The 26881-nt window shown below is 33.1% G+C and overlaps 1 protein-coding gene across 1 annotated transcript in view; it reads left to right on the top strand.

The window, feature by feature from the left end:
* LOC105626127 (microtubule-actin cross-linking factor 1) overlaps positions 1-26881 on the top strand; it is a 92169-nt gene that overhangs the window by 3159 nt on the left and 62129 nt on the right. Inside the window, exons 2-6 of the mRNA XM_012207439.1 lie at positions 4480-4541; positions 11877-11894; positions 15247-15306; positions 16535-16624; positions 17475-17645. Coding sequence (XP_012062829.1) covers positions 4480-4541; positions 11877-11894; positions 15247-15306; positions 16535-16624; positions 17475-17645 — 401 coding nt within the window. The remainder of the gene's footprint in view (positions 1-4479; positions 4542-11876; positions 11895-15246; positions 15307-16534; positions 16625-17474; positions 17646-26881) is intronic.

The following is a 26881-nucleotide window of genomic DNA, read 5'->3' as shown; positions in this document are numbered from 1 at the left end:
TCCTACTCCCTCGTGTGTCGTCGTCAGTACTCTATATATATATATATATATATATATATATATATGTGTGCATTTCTTCAAGATTAGTTTTTGCCTCTCTTCTACCGATGCGCTTTATATTTGAAAGGGATAAAATATACTAATTAATTTATTTTACTGGCAATAATATTATATATATTTTTGAGAAGAAGTAAAGCATGTTGTATCAGAATTTGTAATTATGTAATTAAAATATGTATGAGTATAATTAAATTATAAATCATATAGCAATTAATTTATTGTAGAATATTTAGGAAATGTATTCGTCATCTATTTTTGGAATAATTTTAATTGGATAGCCTACAATTTATCACCACGTATCATAATTTTTCATCGAAGTTTTTTTGGATTTGATCATGAAATTGATTGTCCATTGGCATAGATTAGCGAAGACGAGCGATTAAGGCCATACCAATTAACGACTGACAATTCACGCAAAGCTATCTCTATAGTTATGGCATTGGGAATTGAATTCTCCGAAATTACGTTAGCTCGTGATCGATAATAGGTCGTTGTGGCAACGATTAGACATCGAAAGACGGCCTTCACAAGTTTAGATTCTGACTCTTCCCTGACGTTTATAAGATGTTGGCTGTGAACGTTGAGAAACTGACACCTTTTCTTGTGTTTTGTATGCGATTTGCAGCTTCGTCTGATATTTTCTATTTCAGACAGTCACGATTAAGAAATGTTTCTGTCGAGATTTTATTCTATCTACTGAAAAGATCATTATTTACTCTTACTATTACGACTGATTTAACTGATTGATTATACATTGGAAGTTGTTCTATGTAACAGATTAAATCATCTCTCAGTCAAGCCTGTCTTCAACTATGTCAATTAAACGTTAAGAGATTATGTAACTGTAGTGTACAGCGAAATATAAACTGATTATCATAGAAATAATAGTATATATAAATAGAGATCGAAGATTTCTGTATTTTCCTTGATTAATATATACTATATACATATAATTGTTTCCTCTTTTCAGGAAAGATAATAAAAATATAATATATATTACAATTAACAAGTAAATAGCAAAGTATTTACGTCCTACTTTTTCTTCTAAATGATTTATTAAGAAAGCTCTTTTACCTAAATTTTTATTTAAAGGAAGGTCGACTTTTAATTCATAAGAAAATTTGTCATTGAAAGTCGTCAAATACGGGGCTCTTTGCATATTAATTGCCGCGTTAATTGCTGCGCCTAAGCATTACTCGAATGCAGTTTAGAATTGTTAACAAGGTGTTAAAACTGGGCCAAAGTTGGACCCAACAACGAGGCGAGATAATCTATGAAGAACAAATGCTCGGTTCGCAGAGTAGAATGGAATGTTTGATTTCGCGTAAGCTGCAAAGTTTGTTAAGCCACGCGCACGTGCGTGAGTATAAGACATTAATGAACTTTCCGCGGATTTATACTAAGTAAAGTTTCCGACATGTCTTGTCACGCGAGATCTTTACCGTTCTGAAAAAAATTCTTCAAAATTAACATGCACTTTACACAATGCAACTAATGCATGTGCATTATGTCATCCTGTACATTTAATATTGATTGTACACATTTTGTTTTATGTTTTGCTAAATGTACATTTCAGTCCAGAAGCTCGGAAACATTTTTAAAAAATTAATATTTTTCGAATTATTTATTTTACTATCCATGGGATAGTATTGATTCTGTATCTTGAAACGAGATGAAAATTACAAAAATAAACGAATTTACTATAGAATATTGATAATTTCATTGATCAACACCTAGTAAATTTGCTCATTTTTGTAATTTTCATCTCGTTTCAAGATACAGTATCGATCTCCATATGTGTCTTTTTAATATATTAATTCTTTAAATCTGATAAAACAGTCATCCGATTTGAAGAATTATCATTAAAAAGCACATTGTTATAGATATTTTCCAAAGATTGAAAATTATTAAATAAATTGACATTTTTGATTACTCAAATATCTATAATAATATTTTTTGAAAAACAATAATTCTTTAGATCTGATAACAATTATATCCAATAATAATTATCTGAAGAATATTACGTAATCCCAAAACATATTAATTTTTAAAAAGTTTTTTGGCTTGGTGTGTATATCTTATAAGTGGACAATATATTGCATTTTCTTTTATGCTATCATTTCTGCGACGCATATCATGTAGGAGTCGTTGAACGCGTTATGCGCGTTCATTAAAATATTTGATAGCAATTTCTCTCACGAGAGCGACAGACGCACTCGGAAAATATGATCGTTCACAGAGCAGTCCACTCGAGATATTTCTAAATCTAGAGAAGTGCTCCCAAGAGAATATCTTCTTTTTTTTTTACCTTTTATTTTGTATCGTCTGGTAGTGTTTGGCTGACACTTCCTGTCGGCTTGTCGACCTTTTAAACGTACTGTTTGATAATACCGCCACTCGAGTGGCGTTAACTTTTCGTGGGATACGATGATGAGGTGTCAAGTATGCATTGTAAATCATAACTTTAGTTGATGGTAAATTAATAAGTATCGATAAACTCTACGCTAATTCTTCGCGATTATAGTCTTCGATTTTTGCATTAATGTCTTATTAATATGACGTATGCTCTACTTTTTATGCTCGTCGATTTGCCACAGAATGATGCACAGAATCAGATGCTCTAGTTTGTTTTTCAATCTTTTTCAAGAAGTTCTTATAAATAAGCATTTATTTTTTATTTTATTATTTTAAAAGTTTTTATGTAAGACTTTTATATATAAATTTTTATGTAAGATTTCATCAGACATCCTAAAAAGTGATGTTATTACGATATCGCTTTGAAAAATGAAAGTAAGATATAAGATATTTAGATAATTTTCACAATTAAAAAAATTTTTTATTTTGTGCCTTACTCGCTTCTTAATTATTTTCTAAATTTTTTGTCTTTTTATTTTCTCTAAAATTTTTGTACACTTGAAGATCCTTTGCGGCACATTGATTGAAAATCTGATCTAATTGCTCAGATGTATGTAGTGCACATCTATTATTACCTACAGTCAATAGTTAATTTATATACGTTTCGACATCTCAATCACCGAATATGAATCATTAAGTCTCATGACTTGGGATGTCATTTAAAATTACTCATCCATGTTTCAATAACCGCAATACGTTACAAAAATATATCATTTAATTTATAAGAAACCCCGGACTTGACGTTGGCGTCCTTGCGGTCTCGGCTATTGCGTCACGTCGATGACAAAACGGAAGACCTCAAATGATAATTTCATGACGGCTCGAGATGCATATTTCACAATATCCGATTAATATGAGATATTTAGTACACGGAAAGAAACTATTTATATGAAATATCTAATATTTTAGTTAGATACAGGTCTGAAAATACAATAGATACAATAGATACAGGTCTGAAAATAATTTTGTTAGACTCAATCAAAATAGCTATGTAGGCTTAAGCTTGTTGTTAAAACTGTTTGCAGCATTGATCATCGTGCTTTAATTTTCTACATAATTATTTTTATGGTTTAACAAAATTACCTTTATATCTAACTAAATTGTGTTACACTGAAAAAAGAGTCTGATTGCATTGCTTCAGTTAAAAATGGACAAATCAGAATTTTCTGATTTGTCCATTTTCAATCAGAAATTTTTCTTAATATACATAGATATTTCAGCAAAATCGTTGTTTCCGCGTAAACTAAATCTTATTTATATAATTTTATTTGTGAATCAATATAATTCTTCAAGTCTATCTCGTATTACGGATTCTGTATCGCACAAGGTGGGCTTGGATTTTATTCATGCGGTCCATTGTCCGTATTTTTGTGCTTCGCATGCCAACCGATGTATCGAGCAGCTTGCCAAGCCGGCCGACCTTCCGTTCGCTCGCTCGCTCGCGCCTACCTATCTACCTGTCTACCTGTTTGACCTCATCCAACTTGACCTGCTCCGGTTGCTTGCGACTTTGGTTTCGTTATACTGACCTCGACCATCCTTAAAGGCTCATTTCCAGGCGGCGTTGCGTCATGACGCTCTCGCTGTCACGCTAGAATCGTATGCATAACGTTACATCGTCGTGGTATAGTAATGTAACAACTACACCTATCAGTGCGACGAATTGCGAAATTCAATTGTCACGGTAGTCTATATCGTTGCTGTGATGACAATAGTCGCGGCGACATGTACCGTACTATACTGAGTACTGCTTATATAGTACACGTGCTACGTTTGTGCAGCGTGACATCGAGCAAGGCTACGCTCGTTGCATAAATGTAGTGGCAATTATGATAATGGAATATAACACAAATTGTTTACAATTACGCTAATGTTATGAGGGGATGCTTTATATTTAGCTACTACGAATACAGGTGCATTATAATGCATTATTACGAACATTGCAGTTATCGCTGAAAGAAATTTTACGTTTCTAACATTTCTGCTCTTTTTGTGTGTTCTCAGACGAACGAGATGCTATACAGAAGAAGACCTTCACGAAGTGGGTGAACAAGCATTTGAAAAAGGTGAGACTACTTCTCGAATTCTCGCGTTAGTTTATATTGTCCTGCGGCGTTTTCTCGTTCGTCATCACGTCACGTCATCTTAATTAGTTCGGTGGCACTGATGCAAAGCATCCTCTATTGGAGAAATGTGAATAAATTTGTGATGAATTAAAAAATTTAATATTTTATTTGTAGGAAGAATTTTAAAACAAAAAATACATCTTTTCTCAGTAGAGGATGATTCAAGTCATCGTATTTCTTTTTTAATATTCAAGAGAAAATATATTTTGAGATACTCTATATAATATAACGGCTCGACTAAAGACTCGGATTACAATAGAATTATATGACGTCCTAGGACGTCCTACAGACTTCTATTAGACTGATTACTTCGCCATCATGTTTGATATCAAACAATATCCTCGAGAGGATATTGTTCCATTTTATATCCACTTCACATACAGCCTTAACCAAAAATATTAGGCAAAAATATTAGACTACATATATTTTTTCATTTATCTGAAATTTATCTGCATTGTTACCTATTGGTTAACTGCTTTATACGTTTAAAAGGTTTTGAAACAATAAATAATTTACAACAAATGCCATAAATCAATTTTCGACTTGAAACTTTAAATAATGATTAATAAAATGCCTAATATTTTTTGGCCAAGGTTATATATATAAATAATATAACAATACACAGTAATATAACATACACAATCATATGATAGTGACTCAGATCACGTGGAATTTACAGTACGTATACGTGTTCATACGTAGGCATTGGTTGCATTTAACAGAGAAAAACTCATCAGTGAGTACTTAATAATTCTTTAATATGATTGGTTCCTACACTTACAATTAGATCCAGCGAAGAATTAGGCAAGACCTAATCATATTAAAAAATCTGAACGCTCACTGATCAGTTTTCTCTGCTGTATGCAACCATTAAAGTCTTGTGTCCACAATGTTAGAACTCGATCCGAGTTCTCGGATCATGAAATGTATAGCCAATCAGCTTACAATTTTTACAGAAAAACTGGCTATACCATTTCTCGATTCGAGAACTCGGATCAAGTTCTAGTATCGTGGACACAAGATTTAACAAGAACTTCTTGGCATTATTTTTGTCCTTTTCTATCACATGCAAAATAATTTGAAATAAAGTCTATAGTTATAGAATGTGTGCCTAGGATTTGAGGATTATTAAGTGCGATTTTTTACTTTGATCTTATCGTTTTAACTTCATGTCTATTCTTTCAGTAAACAAGTCTCAAGTTTGAGATGATGCATAATAGTTGTGTATTTTATCCATTTGCGAGCTCCTCGTTTTATGTCCATGTTATCGTGACGAAATTACAAAGGCGTATTGTCATTTCATGCACAAAGCAGTAAATTATCCAATGTCGAAGGATTTACGATTCGCGTGATCTGTGCAAGGAGGCACAGTATGAGAGAAAATTTATCTCTGTTCAGATTATTTTTACTCGATTGGAGAAGACAAATTTATACGTTGTTCAGTACTCCGCGAAGCACATAAATCTAATCTCAAAATTGTGCGAAAGAGAACAGCATAACGCCAGCGAACTGTTGAGTCGAGACGATCGTAAACAATAGCGGTGCACCGCAAAAGCGTTAAATCGCTGGAAGTAGGAAACGCGTTAGTAGCGCGGCAATCGAGGTTTACGTCGCAAATACGCAATAGAAGACGAAGCACGGGTTCCGTGAAATGCCACGGGGCCTTGTTTTGTCCCCCTCCAAACTTTCGAAAGGATCGTCGCGCCTTCTCACGCTCCCCGCTTTTAACACCGTACAAGTAGGTGTTTTGCGTGCGCGCAAATCGCCACGTAAAAATAAGCAAACTCTTGTTGCGCAACGACGGTCCCGATATCGCGGCCCCCGTGTTGCGTATGTGGCACACACGTGGGTCGAAAGTACCTTGTCGCTCGTATGTGAGGACCGTACTACTATAGAAGGTAGCGGGGCCTGAACCGCGATATGTGGGCGACACAATCGAGGAAAAGTCGCGAGCGAACGATCATTGATGACACGAGACAGAATCGTCTTTGAGTCCCAAAACGATCACTGGCGTAAAAATCTTTAAGTAATTGACCATCTATACAATGAGAGTAATACTAGAGTCGTCCGACTCACGTTCTACAACACTTATGAACATTATTTGTCTTTGTCATATTGAGGAAATTTAATCAATCAATCAATGAATTGTGCAACTAATCTGGTTGCACAATTACCATTCTAGTTGAAAATGAATAAATCAGAATTTTTTTATTTAATCTATTATAATTCTAGTCGAGATAACCAGAGTTCTGATATGATGAAATCTTCTGGTTCATTTCTAATCAACAATTGACAATATTTTAGCTCAGCTTTATGAATTGCATATATAATTATGTATATATATAATTCATAAAACTGAACTGAATTATTGTCAATAACATTGATCACGTAAGATTGTAAAAGTATTGATGTGTATTATCAATATTATTTCATATCACTGATTAGTACTATTGATCACGAAAGGTTCGTATTACTTGAAGATTTCTACACTGACGTATTTTATTGCATCGTACAGAAAAAAATTTGACGTAAACACGGATTTGTTTTTCCGTCTTGAGTCTCACGAAGTAAGAGATACCTCGAGTTACGTCGTTAATTGATAACGATTATCGTTAAATGGCGAAAGTCAGATACCGATTGTAGATAGCAAAAATACCGATGAGCTTCGATTCTCGACATGTCGTGGATGCTGTGTTGTATGTCCGGGATAAGAACGCGGTCAAACGTTTCTCGATAAGGGACCGCCCGCCTGTCCGTCCGTTGCACGTCTTCGCAAGCGTGAGTAACCGCGAGCTATGCCATGTGTTGGAAATTCTCTGCCATAAGGGAACTGCACACTTACATTTGACAAGCCATGCAGTCAGGATTTTGCAGTGAATATTTGCATACCGCGAACAATGCTGAGAAACATTAACCCGTGAACATTCGCGCTTTCGGCGATGCACCGAGATAGATCATTTTCTCACGTGGTGATAAAATATGTATGAAGTATCTTATTATCTCGTAATTTTGTACCGTGTCAGCTATACTTACGAATCATTGTTAAATGTAAAGTTCTTGCTAAGTGTTTTCTAGATTGATCATGGTAGATAAAATTGATAGAGAAAGACACCACCGTTATATAGACAATCATTTGCCACGTTGCAAGTTTACTGATTAGATTAAATAATAACTTAACGGTAAATACTTTGTCGAATGAATTCTTCTGATAATTAATAAATGGATAATTACTTTAAATTGCTCGTTTATATAAGCGAGATTATACGATATCAGATTATCCGTATGAGATGTAATTATTGTTTCTTCTTGGTATTTTCCATTACGACTGGTAAAAGAAAAATCGTAATTGAATTCTCAAGTCTCAAAGTCTTCCAAATTTTTAAGTCGTGAGACTTAATATTAATTAAAATGATCTCACTTAATCCTGTAGTTTCTTTAATGTGATTGTTCGCATAGAATGTTTCTAACAGTCCAACATTACATCCTTGGCCAAAAATATTAAGCACTTTATCAATCATTATTTAAAGTTTCAGCTCAAAAATTGATTTATGGATAGCTTTTGCTATAAATTATTCTCTGTCTCAAAAATCCTCTTAACCTATATATAATGCTGGCAAAAGAATTCCAGATAAATGAAAAAAGTTTAGATGTTTAATATTTTTGGTCAAGGCTATATATCTCAATTTTCGTCCTCTTTGATGATTTACAATTAAATAAAGATTGATAATTCTAATAATATTCTAATAATATTTATTCGATAATATTTTTTTGATAATATTGATAATATTTTATATATTCTTTAGATAAAGATAAATGCAAAAAAATTTTTTGAATTATGAAATAATTTGTACTAAATATAATAATGTATATAAATAGTATTTATATATTTAGAGCAAATTTATAAAACTGAGGATGTCCTGGACATTCAAGTAAATAAAGAATTAATCACATGAAGGAGGTATCTTCGTGTGTATATGTATATATATATATATATATATATATATTTTCGTCAGTAAATCTGGGTGAAGCTGTTTGTGCCATGCATCTATGTCCAGGCATAAATATTCAATTAACCCATCAATTATACTTAAGTGAGAGAAAATCATGACACAGAGAGACCCGAGAGACCGTGCCTGCTTTCGTTCGGCGGTATGCACCGCGCGTATGTCAGGACTTAATACAGACAATGATTCATCCGTCACGGTGGAGCCGCACCAAGTCGACTCGAGTTGAGTTGAGCCGCGAGGCAGACCAGGTCGGCGGCTCCGGGAATGGTTCGAATCACGGCCGTATACGGGTGGAGTTGTCCCGTCGACGTATAATTATCGTAAGCTGGCATCGTTCTGTCGTGCCGTTTCCTGCCCACCGTTTCTCATTCTTCGCCTCACTCTCGCTGCACTTCTTTCGTTAGTTGCGGATAAAATTGGATGATCTCTGTGCGAAGTTGGCAGATCATTTTCAGAGAACTTTGATTCTGAGAGAGTTTCTGACCCTTGCCCAAAAGATTTTAGAGTATCCCATAAATTTGAAAAACAAAAACCTAAACAACACAATTCAAAATTAGGACATAAGACGTTTAAGATGTTTTTGGACATAAAGCATTTAAGATTTTTGCATGTGAAATGTGTATTGTTTGAGAAGTTTTGACAATTAGGTTTTAAAAATGGAGGCTAATGGACTATTTGCTTTAGATCTTTTGTTACCTTAACTTAGTTACAATTTTTTTATTGTAATCATAATTGAATCCTAATATTGTATGATGGAATAGATACGAAATATTATCTGATAGCGAATTCGATTGAATGCTCTAAGAAATTCTTGAAAAAATATTAGATTTCCAGAAGAAAAATTTTTATCTACAAGGACTTGGAAAAATCTAAAAAGTGGAAAATCACAGAAGTTCTAATTTACTTATACTGATCAGTATATTAATTCTTGAAAAGCTTTAATCCGGGATTTAAAAAACCGGCTTTTGCAAAAAATTATTTATATGAAAAATAATAAATGTCAGATTCGAAAAATAATAGATGTCAGATTTAGTAAATCTTTTGCGAATTCATCAAGAAATTTGGAAATAATCTTTTCTTGGCCGAAATTGGCAATTGAGGGAGGTCGTCGCAATGAAAGAAAGCAAACGTCTGTGTTCTCATTGAACAAAGTATAATACTTATATCAGCATTAAGCGTGCTCCGTGTGAATGGCGTTTTAATGATCGCGGCCTTCCACATTGGCTCATGTATCACGTGCACCTTTGTAACTCGACGTAACGTTCTATTGTTGATACGTGCGATCGGATGCGAGCGATCTCTCAGTATAAGAGAACAACTACAGGGTCAAGGTATCACAAACTTATATACGTTCGCCAATTATTTGCTTAAGCCTCACCTTAGTGACGAACAAGTTCAATCTATTGAAAGATTTCTGCACAAGAACATGTTCATCAATATTTACTTTCAATCACTAAGTAAGCTATTGGCGCCTCGATATATTTGCTGAGGAAAGGTCGTTTTTGGATTTCAAAGAATCTAGTTTGAGAGAAACTTTTTCTTTTAGTTTTGAGGGATTCCCTGGTGAGTTTGAGGAACTGAATTCATTGGCATTTTGAAATTTCGAAATGGTCTCGCGGCACAGAGAGTATAAAAATAATGATATTTACGCGTTACGCGATTACTGGTTACCAGTATCGACCCACGGTCGGTCGGTTTCGCGCGCCCACGGTTGGTCTTGCGAGCCTGACCTTATTCGGAAACCCTCTTCGAGAATGCCGTTCCCGATTTACCACCTCCGGCCCGGTGGTAGAGGTGGGGCTGTAGGGCAGGTGAAGTAGTGTTTAATTTCTTTGGGGCGCCACAACAGCCGTCCGATGCATAGATGAAAGAGAGGGTGCAATGAAAGAGGAAAAGAGCCTTTTTGTTATTTTTAGCTTTCGTTTTCTCTTTGACCAAGTATGCTTTTGATTCACGACTTAAATCCGCGGCATTTACGTAACAATAACACGTCGGCACTATCGGTGTTCTATTTGTATTCTGAGTTTTTTTTTATATTTGTGACTGTCTATACAAAAAAGTTTGGCTACAAAGTTTTGTTTTATTAAATCATTACCCAGGTAGTTGGCTGACTTTATATATCGTCGATATTTTTTACTTAAAATGACATTAAAAACGTCATTTTGATGTCATAATGTCGATAAATAACGTCATCAAATTTGTCATCTGTATAGTAATGTATTTTAAAAAAATAAATTCTGAAGTGTTATATCTTAAGTATCAAAAAGACTAAGAAAGCGATTTTCATTAATTGATGAATTAAAGACCTCTTTTATTGTCTAAAAGAATTTATCCGTAGAAAAATGCGCGGTTTCGTATACGTTCTCGATCTTAAAGCTTATATCAAAGTTAAAAATGACTTCGAATAACGTTAATTATTATTTTTAATATTTAATAAGATACAACTAAGTGGTTTTTTTAAATATATGCTTCTAATGTTTTGATAAACACAAAATTTATAGCCAGATTTTTTGTCACTGTATTATGTTTCAATTTCTAGATTAAAAGTTTTTTCTAAAGGTGCCACAATTACTGATATTGTTAATGAAATCAAGTAATTCTCTATTTTAATTAATGAATAAATATAAAAGGATTAATTTTACACAACTATATTATATTTATCCGATAATTTTTCTTTAGTTAGCAATTTATATAAACTCGTGTTTTTGTGAATTGTTGAATGTACGCTTTATATATATTTCTTTCGAAATATTTATATTATAGAAAGACTACCTTCTCAAGAAACAATATCTTTAACTGTTCTTTAGGTATTCTTTAGGTGTTCTTTAGGTATTCTGGTCAAAATGCAGCAAGTTGTGCAAATCGTTCTCCATAGATAGCAATTTAGTTGCTTCGTGTTGTAGGACTTTGTATTACATTCGCAGAATCACGTATACCGGAAGTGGACGATCTACGCAAACCGAGGCCAGAATAGTGAATGTAGCACAACGAAATAACGTAATAACGAAGCTAATAAATAATATTTGCGCAAAATCTTCCGCGCAAAATATATCATTTGAAAAATTATTTATTTAAATGAATGCACGATCCACATTTTTATCAAGATAATTATGATAATCACACGTTACACGTTACACTGTCGATGTCTAATGATAAGATCAAGAGTAAATCGCTGTACTTAACGCATCATATCCTCCCACACGATTGAACTATTTATATGTAAATCGTTACTGCAATTACATCGATTTCTTGCTTTTTTTTCCTGCAGCACTGGAAATACGTCAAGGTATGTATAATTCATTTTAGGATATAGGAAAATGATACCATCTATCAATGCATTGCGATATTAACTCAAAATTTTCATAAAGCACGTTATTTAGATCTAGTCTTTGATGCCATTCTATACCATTTATTAGTTACTTATCACATTAATATTATGACAAATAATTTAATATTTTCTTTCTTTTTTAATAATTATTCTCACGAACCTTAAAACAATTCCATTAAAAACCTGCAATAAAAAGAGCGTTATTTTAATTAAAATTTTAATTTTTTTTAGAAATATTGTCAAAATAAATATTTGACCTGCTTATTCCGTTTAATAGTTTGGTTTCTACTTAGTTTTTCAGAAAATTGATTAAATCTATTTATAATGTATCTATGATGTTCTTAAATATTAATAAATAGGAAATAATCAGTAATATGTTATTTATTAATAGTAATTTTAATTGATATATAAAAAACACAATGATCGTTTATGTAAGAAAAAATCGGGTGATTATTACTCAGTTACAGTTATCTAAAAAATAAAAGAACTTTTCGGGTCATATTAAGAGATACCAAAGGGCTAGAATAAGTTACGTGACTTTAGAATGAGTGACATTAATTGTTTTTCTTTTAAGCAACCAATTTCAAATAATGGAAGATTGTTACCGTAATAATAGCAATGATGTGTTGTCAGTCTTCATATGCGATTATTTCTCACCAACGACTCGCGCATTCTTCTAAAAGACTTTTTCTTAACGCACATATAAATTACGAATGTAATTTGTAATGGCCGGTATAATTACTTACATTATCTTAAAAACATTCATCGTACCGTTACGTGTCCCATCTATTATTCTTATTCTCCCGTGCTTCTAATGCCTTTATGACAAAGTGACGTTCATGCCGAAACGGCACGTCAGGAATTACGGAGTCGCGTCACGCGACAGACAGACGCGACATACCAGAAGTAATGTTCTCGTTCTGCCCTTTACTACATATATCCGACCCTTCATTCGTGACTTTAGAATGCGAAGAATTTCGACTATCTTGCCGCAAAGTGACTAATCACAGTGAATGTGATGAGACGCTCATAATCAATCATATTGTGTAAAGCAATTGAACACTAATTACTAGTCTATTTACGGGGGCTAATTTTAAGAAGATATTTTCTGTACATAAAAACAAAGCGTCTGTAATAGCTCTCTTTGTGTATTTCGTGTATATTCTTACCTTTTTTAAAAATTTTATTTTGATTTTTATTGCTTAACTGATTTTATTAATAATTAATTCTAGCCATTCATGTAATTTTAATCTGATTTTGCGTTCGAATCGATTTATTTTACTGAAAAAGGTTAATAGAGTTGAAACGTCTTTTACATCATTCTAAATAAAATTAATTAATTATTTTGTTTTACATTTTTTTAAATCTTTTGCTGTTTATTAACCTTGATTTTACTTAATTTTATAAATCAAATGTAAATCTTATACGTTACGGATTTATCACACGGAGTGTACTTCTTATAGATTTAGCAAAGTTTGTGTTTTATGCGTCTTAAGATGAAAGAAGTTTGTGCGGAAATACTTACAGTTATAAAAATTGCCGAAGTCAGCCGTTTATTATTTCTAAGTAAACGGAGTTTGCCAACAGTTGACAGTTGTCCATCGTAATTTGTTATTACGCGGTTTAATGACAAGAGTACAGATTGCAGTAACGCAATTATTACAGATTGTTATTAACAAATTAATCCAACGTAGATAGGAAACATTTGCGAATTACGTTCAGAATTACGTTCAGAATAATTATTTTTTTGTTGCAGTTAATAAAACATAATAATAAATGTAAATAATTGACGTCATATATTATATGATAATTAAATTTATGTGTGTTATATAATGAGCGAATATTTAAATGATTTTCATGAATGTTTAGGGTCAACCGGTTTTTTTTTTTTTGGAATTTTAAAGTCATCGCTTTATCATCATTTTTATAACGTACTTTTTATGATGCACGTATTGCGACGTTTACGATTGAATCATGTCAATGTTTATATATTTTACGACGCGTGTGATATAATCGTCGACTTTTTCGATACTGCTATTAATCCTATTCACACGCAATAGAAAGGAACGAGTGTCGCAATATCGTAAAATGGAACACGTCAAAATCATCCTTTGAGACGCATAGACGCGACTTGTTGCAATTAGTCACGATTACGAAAGGCGGATGGGAGGCGGATCACGCGCTGTTCTGTCAATCGCTTGACATTTACTCACCTGGCTGTGCAGAACACGCGACGCACGCAAGAGTGCACGCGTGTGCGACGCACGCAATACACACGCTCGCGCGCAGGGGCGGATAATTTTTATTTTTAAATATACACGAATCTATGTAGAGAATTATAATGAAAATTGATTGTATGATAACTCTGAAAATATTTTTAAAAGTTCAAAGTATCTTAAATTAATATTATGAAGATATTTTTAGCTAGAAATATCCAGTACAAGAAAGGAGCGTTCTTTTTAACCTTGCATTACTCGCGTGGATTTTTTTTATGTAATTACTTACGTGGGTTGTTTCTGTTTTATCTCAATTTTATCTCAATTTCCGTTCTCTCTAATGATTTACAATTAAATAAATATTTTATATTCGTTTTAGATGGAAATAAATACAAGAAATTCTTTTTAAGTAATTTATTTTAAATATATTGGGTTATCCGGAAAATTCGTGCCGACTAATCTATATAATTTAATAAATGTATACTAAAATTTAAATCTTTTGCGTTTCAATTTTCCTTCAAAATCGGCACGAACTTTCCGGACAACTCAAAAATATTGTGTATATAATCATATATTTGCACAGATATCAAATAAGCAATGGTAACTCAATCCTTTGAGTTAAATAACATTTTGTTAATTCAATTTTTATGTGTGTCAAAATGTAAGTCAATTATTTCTATCATAAATAACGTCCATATTAACATATATATTTAATGAACAATAAACTAAAAAACTTTCAATTAAATTTAATACAGTTTCTTGAGTTAAATTTAATTTAACTTTGTTGTTTTAAATTAACGATATATTGAATAAAAGCAGTAGCAGCCTATAGAAATGATTAAAAACAATTCTAATTGAGTATAATTTGACATTATAAATTGAAGTGTAACGAATTTATAAGATTTGGATAACCTGGATACTCTATACAAGTAATGAAGGGTTAATATTACATTCGATCGATCACGCCAGCTGCTCGAACCCCGAAAAATTACTATCAGTTTCGAGTCCTGAAAAAAATTATTATCCGCCCGTGTCCAAGCGAGTATCCCTCTTTACTAATCCACGGTGACGGTTCTCATCGCTATCTTTTTCAGACTTACACGTGTCTACACGTGTGCGTCCTTGTGAACAACCAACCATGCTGTTCCCCCACCGTAAGTTCATAATTCTCATTCGTTATCGGCCCCGACGATATGCATGATTTATCGTTTTATTTACACAGTATATCGTCAACTCTCGCAATTATGAATTTAAAAAATTATTATATGTAAAACATGCAAAGAATGCGATATATTACACTCGCTCGTCGTTCGTTACACTCGATCTTGCGAAAGTTATCCTTTATAACAAGTGTTCTTCCATGTTATTAACGCGTCATTGTCTGACTAACACCTGCACGCGATGACGTATTCGCAATGCATGCTCGAGTTGACCATTGGTCGACCGATATGGTAACGAATGTGCCAAGCTTAATGTTTTTAAAACCGGTCTGTAAATCAGCATGCGTTTACTCGTACGCGTAATCGGATTCGAATGTCGGGAATCGGGAAACGATTCCGACATCTCCATGATTTTATCCATTTAATTATCGCTGTTTCTTCTTCCTTGATCTGTATGCTGTTAAATCTCAAAAGATTAACTCAATGAGTTAGATAACGTTTTGTTATTTTTTACTTCTATTAAAATATATATGTAATAATTCTATGAAAATATAAATGAATCCTTTTTTGTAATTGAATTGTTTAGTTAAAATAAACGACGTCCACATTAACGTATGCACTTAGTAAATAATAAATTAAAATTTAATACATTTCTTGAATCAAATTAATTTAACAATATAATATTATACATGTTTTTAAATAATACGATGAAAAAATTAGATTTTTATATTAAAAAATGTTAAAAATAGTTAATGAAAAAATAGTTTATGAATTTAACAGTGTATAGACGGAATTTCTAGTATTACTCTATATATATATGTGTATACAGTTTGAAACATCAGAATTGTGTAAAATTTCGAGTAGTATAATCCGCGTGAATGTCGCATATCTTTATTACGTCAACAGCGCAAACAGCGGCTATGATTATGTTGACGATATTTGTGCACATTTGACTCATATCCCACGCTTTCGCTATTTACATATGTGTATGTAACTCTCGACATTCCTGCGGTTTTTTCATTTTCTATTCTTCTTCTATATGGTAATCGCTTGAGTACATCGCCGATGGACTATACCCTTACGCATTCTTATTTTCCTACTTGCTTCTCTGTTTTTTTCTTACGTCAGTCGTTTTGATGTATTTTTTTTTGCGCCGCCAGATATGTGCTTGACTCGATGTGAAAAGCGGCAATTAACTTGCCCCTTTTGAAATTTGTTGCAGGCGAGCAGACATGTCGGGGACCTGTTCGAGGATCTACGCGACGGCCACAATCTCATCTCCTTGCTGGAAGTGCTCTCGGGCGAGCACCTTGTGAGTATTTTTCGCGATGTTCTCAGAGCGATATTTCTATATTTATTTTCCATTATTATCTTAACCTTTAAAGTAATCTAAAGATACGCAAGTTGGTAGATGGAGTGCTCTCCTAAATATCTTCTAAAAATTTTAATTTTATAGTTATATTTTTTATAGTATTAATTTTTAATTAGTATTAATTTATTATTATAGTATTAATTTTTTCAAAGGACTTCTAGTATGTTAATTATAATATAGTATGTATAGTCTAGTAGATATAAGGAAGTGTATAATAAATATAATTTTTAGTTAATTTTTAGTTAAAAAATATGGAAAAAGTGATTTCAATCAAATTATTTGAAACTGTGATATTTAGTTTATGAGATGCTGATCAAAAGTCTCCAAGTACTTCAGAAAACAGCATCATATAAACAAATTTTGCTGTAGCACTATTTGAAAGTTGCTATTTTGAATCTTATCGGATTGAAAAGACTTAAAAAAATTTAAGACTTCCGGGTTTTTGACAATATTTTTTATTTTTCTTTTTTAGAACAAAGTTTTTAAATGATCTATTCCTGGGATGTTGTGGTCACTATCTATCCATTCAAAGAAAAAAGATATTGAAGATGACAATCAAAGCCATGTATTTTCTCTTTAAAAGGTTAAATAAATTCAGTTTATTGTCGAGTTTTATCGCGGATCTATTTCTTGTGTGGATGCTTCGTAAAAGTTTGAGTTAGCTCCTACCTCGGCAACAGAGGTATTTGTCATTGAGTTCTAGAATTGAACTCTGTACGACAATTGGATCAAGCAGCGATAATTGTCCTCGATTGAATGTAATTAACGATAAACTGATCGCATTTTTCAGCCACGGGAGAGGGGCCGAATGCGCTTTCACATGCTGCAGAACGTGCAGATGGCTCTCGATTTTTTACGATACAAGAAGATCAAGCTGGTCAACATCCGGGCGGAGGATATCGTGGACGGTAACCCGAAGCTCACACTCGGCCTGATATGGACTATTATCTTGCACTTCCAGGTAAGTAGCTCATTTTGCGAAATGTGATGATAAACGCGATTCTCCGAGTTAACGATCACAATAATTCGATGAACTCCTAACGAGCGAGGTTCGCCTTTCGAATCGACCAGGAGTTATGAAGTAATAACGCACGACCACCCTACGCGTTTATGTCGAATTTGCCAGTAACGTGCGAGTAGTGTCGTAAATTTACACGTCGCGCGACGAACTCGCTCGCAAGCATATGTTGTATTTTACGCCCGTTTGGTATTCAGGGAGTTCCGGAAATCATGTACTTCTTTTCGATTGCGGATATTTTCGGAGTCTGACATTTTCTATAACGAAGATTGAAATACAGAGACCATCATTGTCATGCACGTCACATTTTTTCAGTTTTCCTTATTATATATTTTGACAATTATGTTTCGACGAATTTAGATTTTGTTGCAGTTTACATGAAATTAGATAGAGGGCAAGTTTCACATTTTTCTAAGTTTAATTTTCTCTGAGTCGGTAATTGATTTTTGACATTTTCTAAATTTTTTAAAATATCAATTCCGAAGTTATTACTGCCTTGTTAAAATAATCGCCAGTTTCTTCTCAGCTTATTCTGTGGTATTTAATATCTACGGCACCGCTTGTATAATGCAAATGAAGCGGCTGCAATGTCAGCATGATGAAAACCGCCCATCGCAATTTGCTGTAATGTGTCCATCGGACTACACGATGCGTCAGTCAACCATGAAACTCGATAGAAAGTGAAATACGTGCAGAGCGTTCGAGAAATACACTTTCTCATAATTTAGTTCTACCATCGAAGCATCAAAAAATTTTAAGTGTTTTTAAACAGTCTGGAATACTTTTGAATGTACATGAGAAGAGCTTTTATTGAAACGTTGGACGCACAAAAAGGATGAAGTACTTAAAATTTAGCTAGATTTGAAAATAATTTTATTAGACTATAAAACAATTATGTAATTAAGATGCTCAAGTTGATTGCTAAAAATATTAAAATTTTCTATAATATTGCTCATTATGAGTATCCATAATTTTGATAGTCTGAATTATTTATTTATATCAAACTAAATATTTACATGAAAAGAATGATTTTTGCTGAAGTATCTAAAAATTGTTTCTACATAATTATTTTGATAGTTCAACAAAATTATATTTTCAGATTTCTATCTATCTAAATTTTTAGATATTTTAGGAAAATTATTTTTTGTGTTGAGATTTCAGGAAAAAGCATTTTTTTCATGTAGAGAAACAGTTTGAACATAGTAGAACATTTTTTCAAAATTGAGCAAAATTCTTTCATCTTTTCTTTGGAATAAGTCCGTAAATTATTTTTGTCGTTATGGTTTTAATTCTCGTGCGGTAATAGTTAGGAATATTCATCAGTCTTTTCAAATCGACTGCATTTAAACGTTGTCGCGACATGACTAGTTGTTCATGTCGAAAGTATTTTGCATTTGTGTACTCATGCACGTACCGTTGAACTAACGGAATACGTTGATTCTACTGGGCGCGGCAGTACTTTCGTCGTGTTGGAAATGGCTACTCGGTCACTTGCTGCGGAACTGAACAGGGAATTAAGCGAGCTTTTTCTTTGACGTTTTCACCGTCTTGGTATTATTATTTCGCATTGCAATTTGCAACACGTGACGGAACAGGAAAGTTGCGTCTAGAACTGTCTCTTTCGACGAGCGTTACAATGGATTTTCATTGCAACACGCGAAGATGTATTTTTTAAATTATGGGACGCAGGATAATTTGTAAGACAAGGTATTTACTACCTGGAAAAACAAGGAAAAAATCTAAAATTTTCAAGGGATTTTTTTAACCTCAATATATAGTTTTGTTTTGCGTTGCTTGCACTCTATTTAAATTTTAAAGTTGCTTTAAACAATTCTCTAATCTTACGTGGAGAATTTTAAAAAATAAGAAAAATATCTGAGAAATTCTCAGGGAATTTTTTTACAAGATTTCAGGGTAAACACCCTGTAACATCAACTGTCGATTTTGACATTTTCTTTTTAGCTAGCATCCCGTCAAAGTGACGCGCCGTTTCGGTAATGGAACCTTCCTTCCGCCCAATTTGCGTTGTCGCGCCGAGACGCGCCGATGCCTGCTATATAGCGAAGCAAATTCTTCGTGAAGGCGTTTTGCACCGCATTTCTCGGTCCGTTGCACTTCGTATCTCACCGGCCAGTGGCCTGTGTCACAAAACTTGACAGGTTGACTATTAAAATGTCAATGAACTCTGATGATTGCCCGATTCTAACGTGATTATTTATACGAGCCTTCCGCTTTTGCAGCTTCTGGAAATGTCTTTCGACGCCTCTCATCTCTTTGATCACAGTTTGAGATATTGAATTCCAACAGCGATGGTCGTTCCATTGATTCCGTAACGTAAAATGTCCGAGCGACATGTCGTTTAAGCGACACGATGAAATGTGATTAGCGTGCGCGTTAATCAAGCGTCGCGCATACCGCGATAGGTCACATCTCGCCGGTACGTTATGTGCTATTTTTAGAACTCGTATGTCTCGATGTAACGTTGTGGTAGGTGCCGGTAACGAATGTACATATAGCTCGTATGGAATCACGTGCATTGCCAAAGAAAAGCGAAAGCGAGGACGGCGCGCCGGTTCGCCTCTTGCAGACTGGTCGAGAGTTCCGCACGGCACGAAATCTGCTCAATCTAAAAGGACAGGGACATCTCGCACTTGTTATCATTTATAACAATATAAGAGATATAATTTTTCGATTTCATGGAAGTCTAGGAATTATCCTCGCTGTTTTGTACTCGTAAGTTTCGATTTTTGCTTTTCGTCTTAATCACCCAGCAATTTACTTACGCTCGTATCTATAATTGCTTCTGCTGAAGAATTTAACTGAAATCAACTGACGTGATACGATTTAATGAAGATATCTTGGAAGACAATTTAATATTTGTTACATCATGTTTGTAATTGCAATTTAATTGATTTTAATAACTCGGAAGTTTGTCTCGACACAATCTGAGATTTGTTTCTAATGGTTCAATAATTGATTTTTAAGAGATGTTTGTTATGTGTATGTATAAATTTATTATGTCAATAAATTTTAATCTTACGACTCGAATTTTTTAATAGATTTTAATTTTTTTTAAATTAAAGTTATTTAACATGAAGGAAATTTTTTTATTCATTAAAATTGTATATTTACTTACATATTCAATATTTTAAAATTGAATAACTGATCATCTGTTCAGTTTGTCATAAAAAAACAAGAATTAAATAATTCACATTTAATTTGTAACAATTAAAATTTGCTATTAGTAATATCAGAGTTGCCACAGAACTAGAAATAAGGGAAATATCAGAGAATTGTTAGGGAAATTGAAAACAGTGTCAAGGAAATTAGGAAGAGAAAAGACAGAGAATTTTACAAAATTTCCTTGGAAATTAAAATTCTTGACTTTATTAAAGAAGTTTATATATACATACATTACATCTATACGCAATTTTGAAATACTACCAACTTAACAATTAATGCAAGCAATGTCGGCAACATTAATAGTAATTTATATTACTATGTCAAACTGGACCTTAATAAAATATTTAATGATTTATCAAAAATAAAATAAATTTCAAAATTTCGTCAGATGGATTTCAAATTGAGAAATTTTGCCTGATGCTCTTTTATGATACAAAGTTTATGTAATAACTGTAAATATAGACATCAGTTTTTCTATCGTTATTTACGAACGCGCACGAATGAAGATGCTGCAATTGACGTCGATTGTCCGTATCCTAGCACGCGTGATATCGATGAATCTCGGTACGCTCGTGCGACTCTTGGAACGCTGCTTCTTGTATTCGCTCATGAATATTTCTTTTCATCAGTCGCGCTGTACTGCCGTGTCGCCCCATCAGGCATGCATTTATGCCGACGAGAGAGATTGTGCGCGTTTCTTTTTGAACGATTGCAAAAAGTCGAGCTGAAGGCGCGAACCGAGTAACCGAGTTACGCGATCGTATAAAGACGGCTAGTGTTTGCCCCTCTGATGGCGCCCGCCTGAATCGCAGCATAGGAGGAAGATTATATAGCAATTCCAGATGTATAAATTTAAATTGTGAGAAACGATCATTTGCATTCTGCAGTTCTTTATTTCTTCTTTTTTACTCGTGATCTTCTTTAATTTATCTCTCCATAATTTTCTCATTCTTCATAGTCGGTTCAAAATTAGAAGATATGGTTGGACGAGCCGTTTTACATTCTGCCTTTCGCGAACTGTTAGAAATATACTTTGACTTCTTACGAAGAACGTAAGAAGGTAACTTTGACACATAAGAGGCATGATGCCAAAATATATCGTAAAAAATGTCTAGATAATTTTTATATTACTTAGGCAAATTTACATTGTTAGGCAGACAGAGTCGTGCAAAACCGATTAAGTATAATCGAATGTATACTTAATCCTCTTTTTAACGAAAAAAAGTTACGCACGGGTTTAGATGTCGACACTGTTTTCTCGATAACAGTGATACAGCTTCGATGCGTAGGATTTTCTTCGTGGGTTTGATCAAGAGGTATCGAATAGTCTTGTGACATTTTGCCGTATCTGTCACCGTTTCCGAGATAATGGCTCTTTTATCTAGACGTACGTAACTTTTTGTCAAAGAATATAAATATGTAAATATAAATAAAACTACTATAGTCGCCCAGTCTAATCGTGAATTTTCTTCTTTTCTTTTGCGCCGCAGAGCTGGCGACGCAAGGTAAGTCGATTGCTTTACACCCCTTAAGTGACCTCCCAAGTGGGGGTAGATGACGTTTGGGAGCCAAAGTGGTTACGAAAGTGCAAAAACCTTATTGTCTTAATCATAAAATTGCAGCTGCATTATTTTTCTTCTTTACCGACGATACTTGCCAAGACGTTTGCTTCGTTAAATACAGATGGCTCGTACAGGTAGTTACACCTGAAGAATTGCTGCTCCCGCACGAATGGCTGATCACCACAGCGAACTCCGAGCACAACACACTGTAGACATTTACATACGTTTACATACATTTACACATGGAAAAACGACTTTGATAAAGTGTCTAAAAATTTAGCTAGATATAAAAAATAATTTTGTTGAACTATCAAAATAATTATGTAGTATTCTCAAATATAAATAAGCAAAAAGATTTGATATTCTAGCAACTTATTATAAGTATTCTGGACAAAAATCTGGTTACATTAATTGAAATCCATTAATTTTAATGGAGTCAGAATTAAGCTTATTATACAATAATTCTAATCGAGATAACAAAATATCCAATTATGATAACCGAAATTCTAATTGATATAACGAGTATCTATTGTTCAACTAGAAATTTTTCTCTGTATAGAAATTAATTAGTTATATAAGAACGTCCTACATAATTTTAATGATCCAACAAAATTATTTTTATCTGTATCTAATTAAATAAGTTAATTTTTAGATATTTTAGCAAACTATTCTTTCCGACACACACACCTATATATACATAATTTTATAAGTGATAGTACGATAACGTTTGAGAAAAATTGAAACAAGATATAATTAATCTTAAGAACAATGAAGAGAAAATAAGAATAGAAATAATAAAAATAGAAAGATTCGTACTCGTGTTTGATGCAGCAAGACAATGAAAAATATAGCTCATTTTTATTTATATTTTTTTTTTAGCTAAAAGAAAAGAATTGCATCGAGCGAATGAATGAGCGCTTGGTTTCTCACTTGGTTCCCACCTCAATGCCCATAACTACTTTATTCATGAAGAATGAAAGTAAAATTCACTTACGCAGGGTATGCCAAGAGGAAAAGTCAATATATACTTCTAGAAGGTAGTATTGGCCATTTTAAGTAAAAATGTCCATTTGAACGCATGTCTTTCCAAAATTGATGTATAAAATTATTGTAAGAAAGAGATACTACCTACTTTTTCTGATAATTCATTGTTCAAGATTTTAAAGTTTATGTAATAAATTTTTAAGAATTCCATCATTACAACAACAACGTACAAACCGTTTCGAATAGGACACATGTTCATATAAACATTTTTGCTTAAAATTATCACTAAAACAGATATTAACCTTTTTTTCTGAGACACCCTATATATATATATAAAAAATATTCAGAAATTATTAAATTGTGTGTTTTATTTAAAAACTCACGACAATCTTCTATTTGAATAAAATGCCCACTATTAATTGGAAGAATTTTCTGACAAGGAAAGAAAGTAAAATTCTCTTGTTTACGAATGATGTCTAGGATATTCAAATTATTCCATTTATCTATCTTATTTAAAAATTTATGCAAAGTTATTTATATTAAATATTAAATGTATCTTTTTTTTATTCAAATCTATTTTAAGTATATACCAGAATACATTTTTTCTTATTGATGTATCCAGGTATATGAATTGAAATGGTAACAAAATCAAACTTAAGAAATATATTTGAATTAAAAATTGAACTTTAATTCTTACAGATTCATGAATATTTTCTGTCTTTCGTTGTGCGGAATTTTATTTAGAGTAATAAATATATTTCTTAAAATAAATGCAACGTCATAATTGATATAGTTGCAACATTTTCTATTAACTACAAAATATTCTTACGACTAACAATAAAAAAAAAATCAGGTTTTATTAGATTTATGCGGTTTCTCTCTGGCCACATTCTAATGTCTTAGAATGTTTTTATCAGTGGCTGATATCGAGTTTTGTATTGTATGAATATTAACAACTCACCTTGCTAATTTTCACATGCTCGTCTATGTTGTGACCTCCAATCTGCGCAACGACACTATTCGATTCAATATCGCAATCATGTATATAGCTGAGAAATTTTAATGAGGGAAACTTGGTACATTTAATTTACTTGAGAAAAATATCATAATCCTTATGCAAGATCATACACGTGGAATCGTGCGTTATAAGCGATGTTTTTGTTTTGCAGCAAAATTGCGTAGGTGGAATCGATGATAAAACGATCATTTTAAAAAGCAACGAATCGCAATATTAAGTTCCCCAGGATAGGTGCAGCCGAAGGTCTTCGTTAATCGATCGTATAATATCGCTTCGAGGAATCTATAAATTTACAAGTTTGTCATTCTCTCCTTCTCCGTCAAATATAATTTTATTATTTAAACTATTTTATTATTTAAACTACCTCCTTTATTGCGTTGATAATCTTATTTTTTTATACTTTATTATATACTTATCTAATGAATAATATATTAATTATTCTTTATCTTGGAAAAAAAATAAAATAACAATTTAAATTGTATTTTCTGTTTAATAAGATTTGATAAAAATTATATATTATATTAATTTCTTTAAATTTTTTTTTAGCAAGAATAAAATAAAATAAAAGAAAATAAATTAATATTATTTTTATCAAATATAATTTATTAAATAAGAAGTATTTTTTAAATTGTTATTCTCATATCTTTTTCAGAGAAGAACAATTAATATGATTTCGATCTTCGGAATAAGATAGAAATATTCTGCTCGTTTTTACGCTCTTTTAAATGGTTTTTTAAACGAACACATCGAGTGATGACGCTATTACGAATGACATCACCTGTGCGAAATCATTGAGAGTCCGTAAGTACAGGTTTCGATATGTACGTGCTGGTTACGAGTTTTCACTCTCTTCGCACGACAGCGAAGGGAAAGGTGTCTCGTTCGGCGTCGTTTGCCATTGGTTGCCGTTTTCGCAAAACCGGCATTCGTAGCGTGTCGTGATGGTATTCGAACTTTTTCTTTACCGATTAATCCACTCTCGATTGACATAGCCTTTAATTGCACATTGCTTATCTTGACGCCCGATGCTAAGCGAAAACTGGTATTCAATACGCAGAGACGATATATTTTATCTTTTTTGGCCATATATTATATGTATACATACATACAATAGGTTTTATTTAAATTTATATAAATTTTATTTAAATTTATTTGCTTATTTATAAATCTTTTCTATCGCTACTCTTGGAGAGAAATTGCTCATTGTGTTCGTCCGCTGTCACTTTCTTATTTCTTTACCATTGCACGGAAGAGATCACCATACGTTCTAGTGTGCGATATAATGCGCACATTACAGCGGTTGGATTGTATTCCATCTTCGCACCAAAGGCAACGAATTAGCGTACCCACGACGGCGGAAGCCACAACTGAGCGAATCAAGTAGCCTCGGGTGCGATGACTTCATATCCGTCTGGTGATCTCGGTATGCAGTTAACCTAAGCTCGGCGCCACCGGCCGTACTGCAATTATAATATCTGCACCGCGATTTAATTAACGTAGTAAGTACATAGCAATGATTCTTAACGTGGATGAAGATATAATTCCTCAAAAGTACTTCTCAAAAGTATAGATTGATAAACTAACGTAGTTATAAGTGGTTGTAGTTGTAAGAATTGATCAATCACAGTTAAATGAGGAGAATATATGATTGTATTTGATCAATTCTTACAATAATCATTTACAATTACGTTTGTAAATGCAATTGTAGGGTGAACTTTAAAGATTAATAGAAGCCGATATATAAAAGCACATTTTTTTACTGCAAAACGAAATAAACTCCAAGCGCTAAGTTATTTGGCCGTTGCTATCATCATGAAAGCACAACTTTACTTTCTTTTTTTTTCCGCACACTAAGCTCCCTTGTTTGCTCTTTCATTTTCTTCTCTTTTTTTCCCGAGGACTCGTTAACCGTCGGCTTGTTTCTCTAAGTGCTGGCACGCGTATGAATTTGCAATAAAGGCATGATTGTGTGCTATCGATCGGGATCGTCTGTGCACTTCACCGTCTGAGAATTCTTACGCTCGCTTCTTTATTTGTTTTTAATCGTTTTGATTAAACTGTCAAATGTCTGATAATAATTGGATATCTACAAGCTTGACGTAAATGATGTAGATGATTTAGACATCTAGTACTTTCACGATCTATTTCACTATTCATAATTTATGTCACATACTTTGGATCGACGGATACAGGGTACACACCACTGAAGTGCAGGAAAAGAATGAAAAGCCGCGCAAGTAGGTCGCTTTTCCTTCCCGTCGTTTGTACTTCAAATGTTTTTATAGCATTCTATAGAAGATGGCATAGATGTAATGTATGATCGCAATTTGTCCCGAAATAACATCAGCAAATTGTATGATAAGATCGAAGTTGCTCGTAAATACATCGTTACGTTTGAAAACGCTATTAACGAGGAAGCAAATTATCATGGA

Source organism: Atta cephalotes (genome assembly GCF_000143395.1).
Source record: "Atta cephalotes unplaced genomic scaffold scaffold00004, whole genome shotgun sequence".
Classification (NCBI taxonomy): Eukaryota; Metazoa; Arthropoda; class Insecta; order Hymenoptera; family Formicidae; genus Atta; species Atta cephalotes.
Note: the sequence above shows the minus strand (reverse complement) of the source record. Positions and strands in the feature narration are given on the sequence as shown.